The sequence below is a fragment of the Galeopterus variegatus genome, unplaced genomic scaffold, assembly GCF_000696425.1.
Source record: "Galeopterus variegatus unplaced genomic scaffold, G_variegatus-3.0.2 Scaffold2488, whole genome shotgun sequence".
Taxonomy (NCBI): domain Eukaryota; kingdom Metazoa; phylum Chordata; class Mammalia; order Dermoptera; family Cynocephalidae; genus Galeopterus; species Galeopterus variegatus.
Genome location: NW_007728599.1, coordinates 62,858 through 80,214, shown reverse-complemented (window position 1 = coordinate 80,214; position 17,357 = coordinate 62,858). Strand labels below are relative to the sequence as shown.

The following is a 17,357-nucleotide window of genomic DNA, read 5'->3' as shown; positions in this document are numbered from 1 at the left end:
CTGGTCCGGTACGGGCGCTACACTGAGGGTTGCGATCCGTTGCTGGTCACGAAAAAAGACAAAAAGGAAAAAAAAAATTAAGAACTTCTCGGGCTGGCCCGTGGCTCACTCGGGAGAGCGTGGTGCTGATAACACCAAGGCCACGGGTTCGGATCCCATATAGGGATGGCCGGTTGGCTCACTAGGTGAGCATGGTGCTGACAACACCAACTCAAGGGTTAAGATCCCCTTACCGGTCATCTTTAAAAAAAAAAAAAAAAAAAAATTTAAGAACTTCTGCTCTGTGAAAGTCACTGTTGAAAATGAAAGACAAGCCACAGACTGGGAGAAATATTTGCAAATAACACACCTCATAAAAGTCTTGCTTCCACAATATTTAAAGAACTCTTGGGCCGCCCCATGGCTCACTTGGGAGAGTGTGGTGCTGATAACACCAAGGCCACAGATTCGGATCCCATATAGGGATGGCCGGTTGGCTCACTGGGTGAGCATGGTGCTGAGAACACCAAGTCGAGGGTTAAGATTCCCTTACTGGTCATCTTTTAAAAAAAAAAAGAACTCAATAATAAAAGAAAATGAACAACCCATTTTTTAAAATGGGCAAAGATCTGAACAAATACTCCAGCAAAGAAGACATTCTGATGGAAAGTAAGCAAATGAAAAGATGCTCAATGTCATCAGTCCTTGGGGAGATACAAATTAAAACCACAATGAGAAAATGGCTAAAAAAAATTTTTTTTAAACTGACCATAGCAAGGAGCAGCAAGGATTTGGAGCAATTGGAACACTCATACATTGCTGATAGGAATGTAAATGGCACCAACCACTTTGGGACTAACTTTTTCTTAAAAAGTTAGACACCTACCCATATGATCCAGCCATTTCACTTGTAAGCATTATCCAAAAGAAATGAAAGCATATGTTCATACAAAGAGTTCAACATGAATGCTCATAGCAGCTTTATTTTTAATAACCCAAACCTTGAAATAATCCATATGTTCATCAGTAGGTGAAAGGATAAACAAACTCTGATATAACCATACAATAGAACACTACTCAGCAAAAAAAAAGGAATGAACTGTATATACACACTACAACATACATGAATCTCAAAATAATTATGCCAAGTGAAATTAGCCAGACCAAAGAAGAATCAGTATGTATGATGTATGATTCCATTTATATAAAATTCTAGAAAATGCACACTACTGTGGGTAGAAAGATTAGTGGTTTCCTGGGAACAGGAACTGGAACAGGCTAGGATGGAAGGGAAAAAGGGATTACAAAGGTCACAGGAGACTTTTGGGGATGATGGATACATTCATTATCTTGGTTGTGGTGATGCTTTCTTGGGCATATACATATGTCAAAATTGTATCAAATTGTATTGTTATTTTATATTTTAAATATATGCTGATAATATATGTCAATTATACCTCAATAAAGCTATAAGTAAATATATAGATAAATAATGATGGCATCTGATTATAACCCATTGAATAGAGTACAATGGTTCAATTTTAATAGGTATCCATGAGTTTTTTACTGATATGAATAAATAAATGAGTAGAGTGGAATGCCAGCTGATGAATGTAGGAGTGATGAAATGAGAATACAGAAATGAGAATTACATATGTAGTCCCTGACCTACAATGGTTCAACATATGATTTTTTGACTTTACAATGTGTTTATCAGGATATTAAGTGCATTTTCAACTCATATTTTCTACTTATGATGGGTTTATCAGGACATGACTGCACTGTAAGTTGAGGATCATCTGTAAAGCATTTGGCAACTATATAATACTTAATTCAGCCAGGAAACATCAATGGATACTAAAGCTAGCATGTAAACAGTTGATGAGGAATGGAGTATTTATGTAATCTCAAATATCTCTCCATAAATATTTATCAATCACAAAGGGAAAATGTGTATCTTTACAGTAGAGAAACCTGTCAGACACCTCTTTAATCAAGTGATCACAGTTATCATCAGTAATGTGTCAAGTCAAAATCATATTATCACCTAATAGTAAACAATAAGAACTCAGCATCACTTCTATGACATTACAGCCAGAAATGCAAACCTACATCTAATCATGAGGAAACATCAGGCATACCCAAATTAAAGGACATACTACAAAATAAATAGTCTGCAGAAGTGTCAAGGTCATGAATGTTAAGGAAAGATTGACGAATTTTTCCAAATTGAAGAAGACTTAAAGAGATATGACAAACTAAATGAAATATGTGATCTTGTATAGAATCCTTTTACTGTAAAGGAGAGTATTGAGACAATTGGTAAAACTTGAATGGGGTCTGTGGTAGATGGTAGGAATATATCAATATTAATTTCCTGATTTTGATGGTTATGTTGTGAGTACGTAGAAGAGTGTCTTTCTAGGAAATATACACTACAGTATTAAGGAGTGATGGGGCATCAAGTTGGTTACTTTCAAATGGTTCAGGGAGAAGAAAAGATCTGTGCACTATTCTTGAATCTTTTCTGTAAGTTTGAAATTATTTCAAAATAAAAGCAAAAATTTTTATAAAACTTTGTGTTGTCAAAGTTGTGGAGAAAACATTGCTCTTTACCATTGCTGGTGGGAAAATAGGTTAGTGATCCTTTGTAAAGGACAATTTGTCACTGTCAAAATTACAATACACGGTGGGGGGGACATTAAAAAAATTACAATACACATATCTTCTGACCCAACAATTTCACTTCCATGATTATTTTGCAAATATGTGTGTACAAATGTGAAATTATATTTGTACAAGGTTATTCACTGAAACATTGTTGGTAATTGGAAAGTATTTGAAAATTTCTAAATATCCATCAGTAGGAGACTAAGTTCATTACTTTAGATCCCAAATCTCTTATGTGCAATTCCAAAATATGAAAAGCTTTGAAAACCCAAACTTTTTTTTTTTATAATTTTGACAGCTTTTAAGACCTGAATTAATAAATATAAAGAGAATGTGGAATTAGAAAGTCACAGCCCCGGGTTCGGATCCCACATAGGGATGGCCGGTTCACTCACTGGGTGAGCGTGGTGCTGACAACACCAAGTCAAGGGTTAAGATCCCCTTACCGGTCATCTTTAAAAAAAAAAAAAAAAAAAAAACCTTAGTCCCAAACATGTTACAGGGCTGAAGAAACATCTCTGTTCTGGCCTGTATTTTTTTACTCTGTTTTAAAACATTAAGAATGACTGATGAGCAAACCCGAGAGGTTTTAAGGACTATAAGCTGATATTCAAAGTTTTGGGATGTGCCAATGCAACAGACAGGTAAAGCTAGAAAAAGCCAACATCCAAGATGTTTCATAAGGTATTCACAATTTATTTATTAGTATGTATGCAAAAACAACAACAAAAAATGAATAATCAAAGAAATATTTTCTAACTGGTTCGATAACCTATACCAGTGATATGCGCTTATTGCACACAAGCTGAACTGGAAGAAACTATATAATTGTATAATTCCTGAACCACTATTCCACACATCCCCCTCTTGAACTTCTTATGAAAAATAACATTTGCACCATTAACTTTCTTCTTTTGCAGCATATAAATTTAACTTCCAATGAAGTGCAAATATAAGTACTTATTTTTTTTTACTTTCATACTCTATACTTGCAGCAATTAACTTCTAAGGCTTTCTAAAAGAGTTATTGTAGAAGCTTGATCAGATATACCTTAATGATGCCATTTACACAGTTGCTGATACATAGAATTATAGATAAATACTTGGCACACTTTGACTTACAATATGTGAAAGTGAACCTGTAGATAAAGACTTTGAAGGATTTTCTGTCACTAATGAGAAGATATATAGCCTCATTAGTTACACTAAAAGTTTATAAGCTAAAAGTCTAAGTCAGAGCCTTCCTACTCAAAGTGTGGTCTGCAAACCGGCTGCATCATTATCACCTGGAAGCTGGTTAGAAACGCATATTCTTAGACCCAACGTCAGACCTACTGAATCAGAATCTTTGGGGGTATAGCCTAAGAATCTCTATTTTAACAAGTTCTCCTGGTGATTTTTTTTTTTAATCCTCATTAAGGTCTTAGAAGAACTGAGTTAGAGCAAGCTAATATTGAAAAAATACTGAATATCATAAGTATGTACCTGTTATACATTCCTTGCATGATAAAAAATAATTGCTAGAACGGTGTTAATCCAATTAAGCATGAGGCTAGTAGTGATGATGATGATGAGATGTAACACAGATGGGAAAAAAATCTCCATAGATAATACAGGACAAATATGTGAGCAGTTAATTCGCCTTGAAAAACATGAATTTATCGGTAAAAAAGAGATTATGGCCCTTTATTTGAAGAGATGGCTTATATAGAAATCCTTATTAATGAGATACATGACCCTAGATCTGTGCCTTTTTAAAGGCCATCTATTACATGTTGCTTCATCATTAAAGAATCTCATTCCTGGCCCATCATTGAATGTCTAACTTTAATCTTAATGACAATAATGGCAATATTGATGAAGCCTTTTGTCCAGGATCCTCAAGGAACCATATGTAATAAATAATTATTGCATGTATATGTACAGCTATTTAGCTTGGTTTGAGACTTCATTGAAAGTTTTCCTTAGAAATAAAGAGTACTGGGGGCCAGCCCGGTGGCGCACTGCTATAGTGCGCCGCTTGGGAGCGTGGTGGCGTTCCCGCCGAGGGTTCGGATCCCACATACAGACTGGTTCCCGCTCACTGGCTGAGCGAGGCGCGGGAGCAACACCGAGGGTTGCGATCCCGTTGCCGGTCCCGGTCCGGTACGGGGGCAACACTGAGGGTTGCGATCTGTTGCCGGACACGGAAAAAGACAAAAAAAAAAAAAAAAAAGAGTACTGGGCTGGCCTGTTAGCTCAGTTGGTTAGAGCATGGTGCTGATAACACCAAGGTTCAGGGTTTGATCCCTGTATCAACTAGTCATGAAAAAAAGAAAGAAACAGAACAGAATATCTGAGAATTGTGAGACAATTACAAAGAGTTTAATATATTCATAGTGGGAATATAAGAAGGAAAGAAGAAGAAGAAGTATTTGAAGTAATAATTGCTGAGAATTTTCTAAAATTATTGACAGACACCAGAACACAAATCCAGGAAGCACAGAGAAGCAAGACAGGATGAATGCCAAAAATATCTCCTAAACATATCATATTCAAACTGCAGAAAACCAAAGACAAAGAGAAAATCTTGAAAGAATCCAGATTTTCAAACCCACCTTACCTATAGAGAAACAAGGATAAGAATTACATCAGACGTTACAAACCATGCAAGCAAGAAGAGGGTGGGGTGAAATATTTAAAGTGTTAAAAGACAAAAACACCAACTTAGAATTTGGTATCCAAATAAATTATCCTTAAAAAGTAAAGAACTTCCCTGTACTGGCCAGCCACCATAAAAATAAGTAAAAGAGAACTAGCAAATTGAATCCAAGATTACACTAAAAGGATTATATACTATAACCAAGTGTGATTTACCCCTGAAATGTAAGGATGGTTCAACTTACAAAAATCAATTAATGTGATACATCACATTAACAGAATAAAGGATAAAAATTTCATGATCATCTCAATAGATGCAGAAAAGGCATTTAACAAAATTTAGCAAACTTTCATGATAAAAACTCTCAACAAACTAGGAATAGAAGGAAGTTACCTCTACATAATAAAGGTCATTTATGAAAAGCTAACATCATACTTAGTGAAAGGTTTTTCTCTAAGATTAGGAAAACTGCAAGGATGCCCAGTCTCACCACTTCTATTCAATGTAATATTGGAAGTCCTTAACAAAGTAATTAGGGAAGAAAAAGAAATGAAAGGCATCTAAATTGGAAAGGAAGAAGTAAAATTATCCCTGTTTGCAGACAACATGATTAGAAAATGCTAAAGACTTCATTTAAAAAACAAAAACAAAAAACAAACAAAAAAAACCCCACAACTGTTAGAACTAATAAATGCATTCAGTAAAATTGCAGGATACAAAATCAACATTTAAAAAATCGGTTGCATTTCTATACACTAACAATGCACTCTCTGAAAAGGAAATTAGGAAGGAAAATTATCCTTTTTATAATACAACCAAAAGAATAAAATGCCTGGGAGTAAACTTAACAAAGTAGGTGGAATACTTGTATACTGCAAAGTACAAAATATTGATGAAAGATACAAACAAATGGAAAAACATTTGTGCATGAATTGGAAGACTTAGTGTTGTTAAAATGTCCATACAAGGCAATCCACAAATTTAATGCAATCCTATCAAAATCCCAATGGCATTTTTTACAAAAATAGAAAAGAAAACAATTTTACAGTTCACATGGAACTACAAAAGACCACAAATAGCCAAATCAATCTTGAGAAAGAATAACAAAACTTTAGTTATCACACTTCCTGATTTCAAAATATATTACAAAGCTATGGAAATCAAAACAGTAGGTATTGGCATAAAGACAAACATATAGACCAATGGAACAGAACAGATAATGCAGAAATAAATTCAACCATATATGGTCAACTGATCTTCAACAAGGGTGCCAAGAATTCACAAAGGGGAAAGGATAATCTCTTCAACAATATTGGGAAACTGGATATTCACATTCGGTAGAATGAAATTGGACCCTTATTCCCTATACAAAGATCATCACAAAATGGATTAAAGACACAAACTGTAAAACGACTAAAAGATAACAGGAGTAAAGCTTTATGACATTGGTATTGGCAGTGATTTTATGGATATGATACCAACAGCACAGGCAACAAAAAGCAGAAGTAAAAAAGTGGGACTACATTGAACTAAAAAGTTTCTGCACAGCAAAGGAAACAACAGAATGGAAAAGCAACCTACAGAATGGGAGAAAATATTTGCAAACCATGTATCTAATAAAGGGTTAATTTCCAAAATACATAAGGGACTCCTACCAATCAATGGCCAAAAAACAAAACAAAACAAAACAAAAACTAATAACCTGACTTAAAAATGGCCTAAGGACTTGAATAGACATTTCTCTAAAGAAAACATACAACTGGCCAACAGGTATATGAAAAGATGTTCAACATCAGTAATCATCAAGGAAATGCAAATCAAAGTCAGAATAAAATATCACTTCACACCTGTCAGAATGGCTATTGTCAATAAAACCAAAAACAACAAGTGGCAAGGTGTGGAAAAATTGGAACCCTTGTACACTGTTGGTAGGAATGCAAAATGGTGCAGCCACTATGGAAAACAGTATGGACTGTCCTCAAAAAACTAAAAATAGTACTACCATAGGATCCAGTAATTCCTCTTCTGGGTATGTGTCCAAAAGAACTGAAATCAGGATCTTGAAAAGATACTATCACTCATATGTTTATTACAGCACTATTCACAATAGCCAAGATGTGGAACAACCTAAATGTCTGTCGACAAGTTAATGAAATTTTAAAACGTGGTATATGCATACAATGGAATATTATTCAGCCTTAAAAAAAAAAAAGAAGGAAATCCTGCAATATGTGACAATGTGAGTGAACCTTGAGGACATTATGCCAAGTGAAATAAGCCAGTCACAGAAAGACAAACACTGCATGATTCCACTTATATGAGGTATCTAAAATCAGTCAAATCCATAGAGTCAGAGCATGGAATTGTGGTTTCCAGGGGCTAGAAGAGGGAGAAATAATCAATGGGCATAAAGTTTGAGTCAAGCAAGATGAATGAACTCTAGAGATCTGCTGTACAACATTGTACCTAGAGTCAACAGTAATGTACACTTGAAAATTTGTTGAGGGTAGATATCTTATTAAATGTTCTTACACAATAAAATTTTTAAGTAATTTTTTTTGGAAAAACGTAAAGGAGAAGTAAAGATTTTCTCAGGTGAAAACTGAGGGATTTTGTTGCCAGTAGACCTGCCTTGCAAGAAATGTCAAAAGAAGTTCGTCAGAGAGAAAGAAAATGATATAGGTCAGAAACTTGGATCTACATAAAAATAGGTAGAGTGTTAGAGAAGAAATAAATGAAGGTAATATAAAACCTTTGAAATTTTTTTATTCTTAAGTGATCTAAAGGATTACTGCTCAAAATAATAGCAATGTATAACAGCAATGTTTTCAATGATTATAACTTAAAGATAAGTTAAGTGAATTATAGCAATGAGGTAACTGTTGGGAGGTAAGAATTGAGAATACTGCTATAAGGTACCTTAGGAAATGTTATATCTGAAAGCAGACTTAGGTTAGTTGTAAATCTATACTGCGAACTCTAGGACAAACATTAAAATAATTTTTAAGAGAAGTATAATTGGTATACTAAGAGAAAACTGAATCATATAAAGTGCATAATTAAAACCAGAGTTGAGGGGCTGGCCCATGGCTCACTTGGGAGTGTGTGGTACTCATAACACCAAGGCCACAGGTTCAGGTCCCTATATAGGGATGGCTGGTTAGCTAACTTGGGAGAGCATGGTGCTGACAACACCAAGTCAATGGTTAAGATCCCCTTACCAGTCATCTTTTTTTTTTTTAACAAACAAAAAAACAGAACCAGAGTTGGATGGTTAATTCAGTTGGTTAGAGTACAGTGTTATAAAACCCAGATCAAGGGTTTGGATCCCCGTACCAGCCAGTCACCAAAAAGAGAGAGAGAGACAGAGACAGAGAAAGAGAGAGAGAAGGGGGAATATTGGAGGAAAAAAAGAACAGGTGCAATAATAGAAAACAGTTACAAATATAATAGATATTAATCCAACTACATCAATAATCACTTTAAATGTGAATGGTCTAAATATACCAACAAAAGACAGACTGACAAAGTGGATTTAAAAAAATAAAAGACTCAATTATATGTTGTCTACAAGAAATGCACTTTAAATATAAAAACACAGATAGATTATAAGTAAAAAGATGGGGTCAATGACCTAAATATAAGATCCATAAAACTCTTAGAAGAAAACATAGGAGTAAATCTCCATACATTGGATATGGCAATGTATTCTTACATATGCCACTGAAAGCATGAGCAACTAATGGAAAAATAAATTGGACCTCATCAAAAAACTTGTGTTCATCAAAGGATATTATAAGGAGAGTAAAAAGACAACCTACATAATGGGAGAAAATATTTATAAATCATATATCTGATAAGGATTTAATTCACAGAATATATAAAGAACACTTAGATCTCAACTAAAAAAAGACAGACAACCCAATTTAAAAATGGGCAAAAGACTTGAATAGACATTTCTTCTAAGAAAATATTCAGGTGGCCAATAAGCACATAAAAAGATATTCAACATGATTAGTGATTAGATAAATTCAAATTAAAACCACAATGAGATACCATTAGGATGGCTGTTATCCAAAAAACAGAAAATAAGAAATGTTTGCAAGGATGGAGAAATTGGAATCCTAGTACATTGCTGGTGGGAATGTAAAGTGGTGCACCTGCTGTAGAATATGGTTTGGTTGTTTCTCCAAAAGATAAACATAGAATTACCATGATCTAGCAATTTCATTCCTAGCTATATAACCAAAAGAACTGAAAACAAGGACTCAAACAGATACTTATATGCCAATATTTATTGCAGAATTATTCACAATAGTTAAAAGTTGGAAACAAACAGAAGTGTTCATCAACATATGATTGGATAAACATACAACAAGATAGTATTCGGTCATAAAAAGTATTGAAATTCTGGGCCGGCCCGGTGGCGCACTGGGTAGTGTGCCGCTTGGGAAGCGCGGCGGTGCTCCCGCCCGAGGGTTCGGATCCCACATGCAGACCGGCTCCCGCTCACTGGCTGAGCGAGGCGCGGGAGCAACACCGAGGCTTGCGATCCCGTTGCCGGTCCCCGGTCCGGTACGGGGGCAACACTGAGGGTTGCGATCCGTTGCCGGACACGGAAAAAAGACAAAAAAAAAAAAAAAAGTATTGAAATTCTGTGCCGGCCCGGTGGCGCACTGGGTAGTGTGCCGCTTGGGAAGCGCGGCGGTGCTCCCGCCCGAGGGTTCGGATCCCACATGCAGACCGGCTCCCGCTCACTGGCTGAGCGAGGCGCGGGAGCAACACCGAGGCTTGCGATCCCGTTGCCGGTCCCCGGTCCGGTACGGGGGCAACACTGAGGGTTGCGATCCGTTGCCGGACACGGAAAAAAGACAAAAAAAAAAAAAAAAAGTATTGAAATTCTGATACATGCTTCAAAACGAGTGAAACTTGAAGACATTATGCTTGGTGAAATAAGTATAACACAAAAGAACAAATATTGTATGCTTCCACTTATGAGGGTACTTCAAAAAGGTCATGGAAAATAGTTTTAAAATAATACGAATCTTTCCATGACCTTTTTGAAGTACCCTAGTATAGGAGGTACCTGGATTAGGCAAGTTAGTAAAGACAGAAAGTAGATTAGACATTACCAGGGACTGTGAGAGGAGAGGAAAAGGAGAAGTATTGCTCATTGGGTACAGAGCATCTGTCTGGGGTGATGAAAAAGTTTTGGAAATAGATAGCAATGATGTTTATACAACATTGTTAATATGATTAATGCCACTCAATTGTACATTTAAAAATGTTTAAAACAGCAAATTTTATGTTATGTATATTTTTATGACAATTAGATAGATTGACACAGATAAATGAACCAATAAAGGGACAGTGTTACAGTCAGCAAGTAGTCCCTAAGTGTAAACACTGGGCTTCATTTTTATCATAATACCTTTAGACAGATACTGAACTTCTCTGACTGAGCTTATATGCTTTATCTTTCCAAATATTTTCTTTTCTAAAAACAGAGACCAGGACTTTAAATTTTTTTTAAATACCCATATAGGAGGTGGTGTCAACACTTTGGCCCTCTCTTTTCATAACATATATACTCACTACAAGGCTAGCTGCACTGAGAGCAGGAAGAGTCTAGAAAATGATACTCTCCCCAGGAAAGCATGCATATTACTTTAGCCAGTCTGTTATTTTTATCTTCTTTAAAATTATTTCTTAACCACAGTCAGATTTCTTCAGCAACAACAACAAAAGTAAAGGGATGTAAAAAGATATACCATGCTAACACAAATCAAAAGAAGGCTGGAATAACTATATTAATTTCAAATAAAGCATACTTCAACAAGGAAAATTATCAGGGATAAGGAGGAGCATTACATAGTGATAAAGGAGTCAGTTCTCCTAAAAGATGTAACAGTCCTTCATGTATATGCACCTAACAGCAGAGCATCATAATACATGAGGCAAAAACTAATAGATTTGCAAGGAGTAATAGACAAAACCACTATTGCAGTTGGAAAATTCAACACACTCTATCAGTTATTGATAGATCCAGCAGGTAGAAAATCAATAAAGACGCACTTGAACTCAATGGCACCACCAGTTAAATGGATCTAAGTGATATTTATAGAATACTTCAAACAACATCAGGATATACATTCACATGGAACATTCACCAAGATAGATCACATTCTGGACCATAAAACACACCTTAATAAATCTAAAAGAATAGAAATTATATGAAGTATGCTATCAGGCCACAGTATAGTTAAACTAGAAATCAATAATAGATGACTGGAAAATCCCAAAATGTTTAGAGATAAAGACAAACACACTTATAAGTAACACATGGGTCAAAGAAGTCCCAAAGGAAATTTTTAAGTATTTTGAACTGCATGAAAATTAAAATACAACTGGTCAAAATGTGGTATGCAGCAAAAGTAGTGCTTAGAGGGAAATTTATAGCATTGGATGCATTTGTTAGAAAAGAAAGTATCAGAAAACAGTATTGCCACTAAATGGAAAAAAATAAAATAAAAAAGTAGCTTTAAAATCAATAATCTAAACTTGCACATTAGGAAAATAAAGAACAGCAATATAAATTAAGCTTCCACATCAAGAAAATGGAGAAAGAAGAGGAATACAAACCTAAAGCTAGCAGAAGAAAAGAAATAAAATTTAGAGCAGAAATTACTGAAATTGAAAATGGGAAAATAGTAGAAAAAATAAATGAAAGCAAAAGCTGGTTCTTTGAAAAAAAAAAATCAATAAAATTGTTAAACCTCTAGCCAGGCTAACCAAGAAAAAAAGAGAGGAGACATAAATTACTAACATCATAAATGAAAGAGGGGTCATCAGCACTGATCCCATGGAGATTAGAAGTATAATAAAGGAATATTATGAATAACTCTCTGCCCACACATTTGATAACTTAGATGATGAAATGATGGACCAATTCCTTAGGTAAAAAACAAAACAAAACACAGTCTACCAAAACTCACAGAAAGAGAACTAAATAATGTAAATAGGCCCATATTCATTAAAGAAATTGAATAAATAATTAATAATCTTCCAAAACAGAAAGCACCAGGCACAGATGATTTCACTGGTAATTTCTACCATATATTTAAGAAAGAAATGATACCAATTCTCTATAGTCTCTTCCAGAGAACAGAAGCAGAGGGAACATTTTCTTACTCTTTCTATGTGGCCAACATTACTCTAATACCAAAACCAGACAAAGACATTACAAGAAAGAAAAACTACAGACCAGTATGACTCATTAACATAAATGCAAAAATCCTCAACAAATTTTAGCAAATGAAATCCAACAGTGTATAGAAAGAATTATGCCATGACCAAGTTGGATTTATTCCAGATATATAAGTCTGGCTCAACACTTGAAAATCAATTAACATAATCCATTACATCCACAAGCAAAGAATAATCATGCGATTATATCAATAGATGCAGGAAAAGCATTTGACAAAATCCAACACCCATTTATGATGAAAACTCTCAGCAAACTACAAGAGAACTGCTTCAACCTGATAATGAACATCTACAAAGAACCTGTAGCTGCCACCATACTTAGTGGTGAGAAACTAGATACTTTCCCCTAAAGATCAGGAATAAGACAAGAATGTTCCTTCTCACACTTCCATTCAGCATTATACTAGAAGTCCTAACTAATGCAATAAGACAACAAAAGGAAATAAAAGGTGTACATGTTGGAAAGGAAGAAATGAAACTGTCTGTTTTCAAATTACATGATTGTCTTTGTAGGAAATCCCAAAGAATCAACCAAGAAAAAATGAAACTAATAAGTGATTATAGCAAGGATTCAGTATACAAGGTTAATACACAAAAGTCAATTGCTTTCCTATATACCAAGAGAGAACAATTAGAATTTGAAATTAAAAACACAATACCGTTTACTTAGCATCCCCCAAAATGAAGTACTTAGGAATAAACCTAACAAAATATATACAAGATTGGGACTGACCGGTTAGCTCAGTTGGTTACAGCATGGCCTTATAACACCAAGGTCATGGGTTCAGATCCCCTTACCAGCCAGCTGCCAAAAAGAAAAAGAAAAGTACAAGATATATGTGAGGAAAACTATAAAACTTTGAAAGAGGGCCGGCCCGGTGGCGCACTGGAGAGTGCGCCGCTTGGGAGCGCAGCGGCGCTCCCGCTGAAGGTTTGGATCCCATGTGGAGACTGGTTCCCGCTCACTGGCTGAGCGCGGTGCGGGTGCAACACCAAGGGTTGTGATCCCATTGCCGGTCAGTAAAAAAAGACAAAAAAAAAAAAAAAAAAAAAACTTTGAAAAAAATAAAAAATCTAAATAAATAGAGATATTTCATGTTCCTGGATAGAAAGACTAAATATTGTTAAGATGTCAGTTCTTCCCTACTTGATCTGTAGATTCAATGCAGTCCCAATCAAAATCCTAGCAAGTTATTTTGCGAATATCAACAAATTATCTCTAAAGTTTATATGGAAAAGCAAAAGACATAGAATAGTCAATATAATATTGAAGAACAACAAAGTCAGAGTTCTGACACTACCCAAATTAAACAATTATTGTAAAGCTACAATAATCAAGACAGTGTGGTACTGGTGAAAGAACAGATGAATAGATCAATGGAATAGTATAGAGAGCTCAGAAATAGATCACACAAATATAGTCAACTGATACTTAAAGGGGTAAACGATAGGGATAGTATTTTCAGTAAATGGTGCTAGAAAAGCTAGACTTTAACATGTAAAAAAAATGAATATAGACATTGACCTTTACCTTTCATAAAAATTAACTCAAAATGAATCATAGACCTAAAGGTAAAACACAAAACTATTAAACTTCTAGAAGATAACATAGGAGAAGGTCTAGGTGACCTTGGATTTGGCTATGACTTTTGAGATACAATACCAAAAGCACAATCCATGAAAGAAAAAAAAATGGATAGTTAGAATTCATTAAAACACTGTGAAAAACACTTTTAAGAAAATGAAAAGACAGATTAGCTGGTTAGCTCAGTTGTTAGAGCACAGTGTTATAATACAAAGGTTAGGGGCCAGCCCATGGCTCACTTGAGAGAATGCGGTGCTGATAACACCAAGGCCATGGGTTCAGATCCCATGTAGGGATGGCCGGTTAGCTCACTGGGTGAGCGTGGTGCTGACAACACCAAGTCAAGGGTTATGATCCCCTTACCGGTCATCTTTTTTAAAAATAATAATAATCATGATAATAATAATACAAGGTCAAGGATTTAGATCCCCATACCAGCCAGCCACCAAAAAGAAAGAAAAGTGAAAAGCAAGTCAAAGACTGGGAGAAAGTATGTGAAAAACATACTGATAAAAGGCTTGTATCTCAAATATACAAAGAACTCTTAAAACTAAAAATAAGAATACAAACAACCCAATTTTAAAATGGGCTTAAGATCTGAAGAGACACTGAACCAAAGAGGATGTACAAATGACAAGCATATGAAATGCTGCTCAACACCATATGTCATTAGAGGATTGCAAATTTAAAAAATAGTGTGATTCCACTACACAGTATTAGAATGGCTAAAATCCAGAACACTGACAACACCAGCTGCTAGTGAGGATGTGGAGCAACAGGAACTCTTATTCATTGCTGGTGAGAATACAAAATGTTACAGCCACATTGGAAGACAGTTTGGCAGTTTTTTACAAAGCTAAACATAGTCTTACTGTATGATCCATCAGGCATGCTCCTAGGTGTTTACCCAAATGATTTGAAAACTTATGTACACACAAAAACCTACACATGAATATTAATAGCATCTTTATTCATAATTGCCCCAAATTGTAAGCAACCAAGATGTCCTTCAAAGGCCGGCCCGGTGGCGCACTCGGTACAGTGCGGTGCTTGGGAGCGCGGTGGCGCTCCCGCCGAGGGTTCGGATCCCATATGGAGACCAGTCTGCTCACTGGTTGAGCGTGGTGCAGGCGTGACACCGAGGGCTGCGATCCCGTTACCGGTCATGAAAAAAGACAAAAAGGAAAAAAAAAAAAGATGTCCTTCAAAAGGTGAATGGATAAACAAATTGTGGTACATCCATACAATGGAATATTATTTAGCAATGAAAAGCAATGAAAACCTCCCTGACACACACACACACAGAATGTGGAGTAACCTTAAATGTGTACTGTATATTGAAAGAAGCTAATCTGAAAAGGCTACATACTGTATGTTTCCAACTATATGACATTTTGGAAAAGGCAGAACTTTTCCAGAATGACAGTAAAAAGATAAATAGTTTCCAGGGATACAGGGAAAATGGGAAAAGGGATGAAAAGGTGGAACACAGGAGGTTTTTAGAGCAGTGAAACTATTCTATATGATATTGTAATGGTGGATCCATGACATTATGCATTTGTTGAAAAACATAGAACTATATAACACAAAGAGTGATCCCTAATGTAAATTATGGACTTTAGTTAATAGTAATGTATCAATATTGGTTCATCAAATGTACCACACTAATGAGAATGTATTAATAGTGGTTCATCAAATGTACTACACTAATAGAAGATGTTAATAGTGGATATATGAGAAGTCTGTACTATGTGCTCAATTTTCTGTAAACCTAAAACTTCTCTAAAAACATAAAGTCTACTTGCAAATTTGTCTTTCAAGATAATAGAAGAACAAAGGAAGTCTCTCTCCTAATCCTGACACCTAAACATAACTACTAGTAAGACATTGGTATTAAATATTCCTGGAGACTTTCTATTCATATATATGTACACACACATACTATATACACACTGCTATTTATCTTTTTATATAAAATAGAATTATAGAATATTAACTATACACAAATTATTTATAATTCTCACAACAACCCTAAAGTTTACTGTTTCCATTTTATAGATGAGTAACTGAGCTTTTAAATGGCTGAACCAGGTCCATTAGCCAATGTACTTTACTTCAAAGCTTATACTCTTACCACTACAACTCTTTGACTTTATCAACAGTTAAAAAAGAAAACATAAGACCTATTTTTCATTTTATCTTTATTTCACATATTTACCCTTCATAATATTACCAGTCTTTCAAAATCCATACTGCCTTTATACAGCAACCTTCACTTCATATGGTGGTGTTTCCTACTGTGTGCTAATAATACTTTGTATAGAATCCTTGCCTATTGAATAAGAAGTGGTGGCCTAGCTCCTTTTTGCTCCAGAGAGCTGTGGTGAGAGGCAAGGAATGGGACTGGCATACTTTTTTGGCAGTAATGTGGCTTCCTGTCTCCTGTATAAGTAGCTCTCAAAATTCAAGTGTTCAAGAAAATTACTTCTGGTACCTAAAGAGCCTGAGGGTACAGAGAGTGAAGGGTAGAGACAGATGAAAAGGTGTAGAGAAATGAATTCACGTGGGAGCCTGGAGAAGGAAGGAGACTCAAATGGGTTCAGTGGAGACAGTTTGACCACGCAGAAGGGGTGGTAGCATTCAGAAGCATTCAGTGAATTGATAGCCAGTTTAACCAGTACCTGTTGTGATCAGCTGACTGTTTAGGGAAACTTTAAAACAGAACCTGTCCGTACCCCTTCTCTTGGCACCTATAGGGGACACTCTGAGGCTCCGAACAATTCTGGAAACAATACAGAAGCACATCCATTCTTCCTCCCTCATCTTCAAACTGGCCCAAGATGCATTCAAGATCGCTACTCCCACAGACAGTAGTACGGACAGCACCCTGCTCAACGTGGCCCTGGAGTTGGGGTTACAGGTATGGGGAAGGAGTGGGCCATCCCCACTTTAGTCTTCTGGCCTAGCAACAACTGAAAGATCATAAGAGCCCTGGGGGACTGGGCACAGATCAAGTCTGTTTTTTTCTGTGTCCCCAGAACACAAGTTCTAGGCTAGGCAAAAGGTAAGGACTCCATAAAGTGGGCTCCATTTTTAAGTTAAGGCCAGAAACAAAATGGCTTTAGGCTCCATGGGGTCGCCATCTTCTCTTGACCTCTCCACCCCTCCAAGTCAAGCAAGGTATGGTATAATAAGGACTTTGTTACAGGTCATCAG

At 35.8% G+C, this 17,357-nt stretch overlaps 1 protein-coding gene across 2 annotated transcripts in view; it reads left to right on the top strand.

Moving 5' to 3' along the window:
• Window positions 1–17,357, top strand: part of ZSWIM5 (zinc finger, SWIM-type containing 5) — a 66,991-nt gene that overhangs the window by 46,740 nt on the left and 2,894 nt on the right. For both annotated transcript variants that reach the window (XM_008581920.1, XM_008581919.1), the window contains one exon: window positions 16,898–17,061. In XM_008581920.1, coding sequence (XP_008580142.1) covers window positions 16,898–17,061 — 164 coding nt within the window. The remainder of the gene's footprint in view (window positions 1–16,897; window positions 17,062–17,357) is intronic.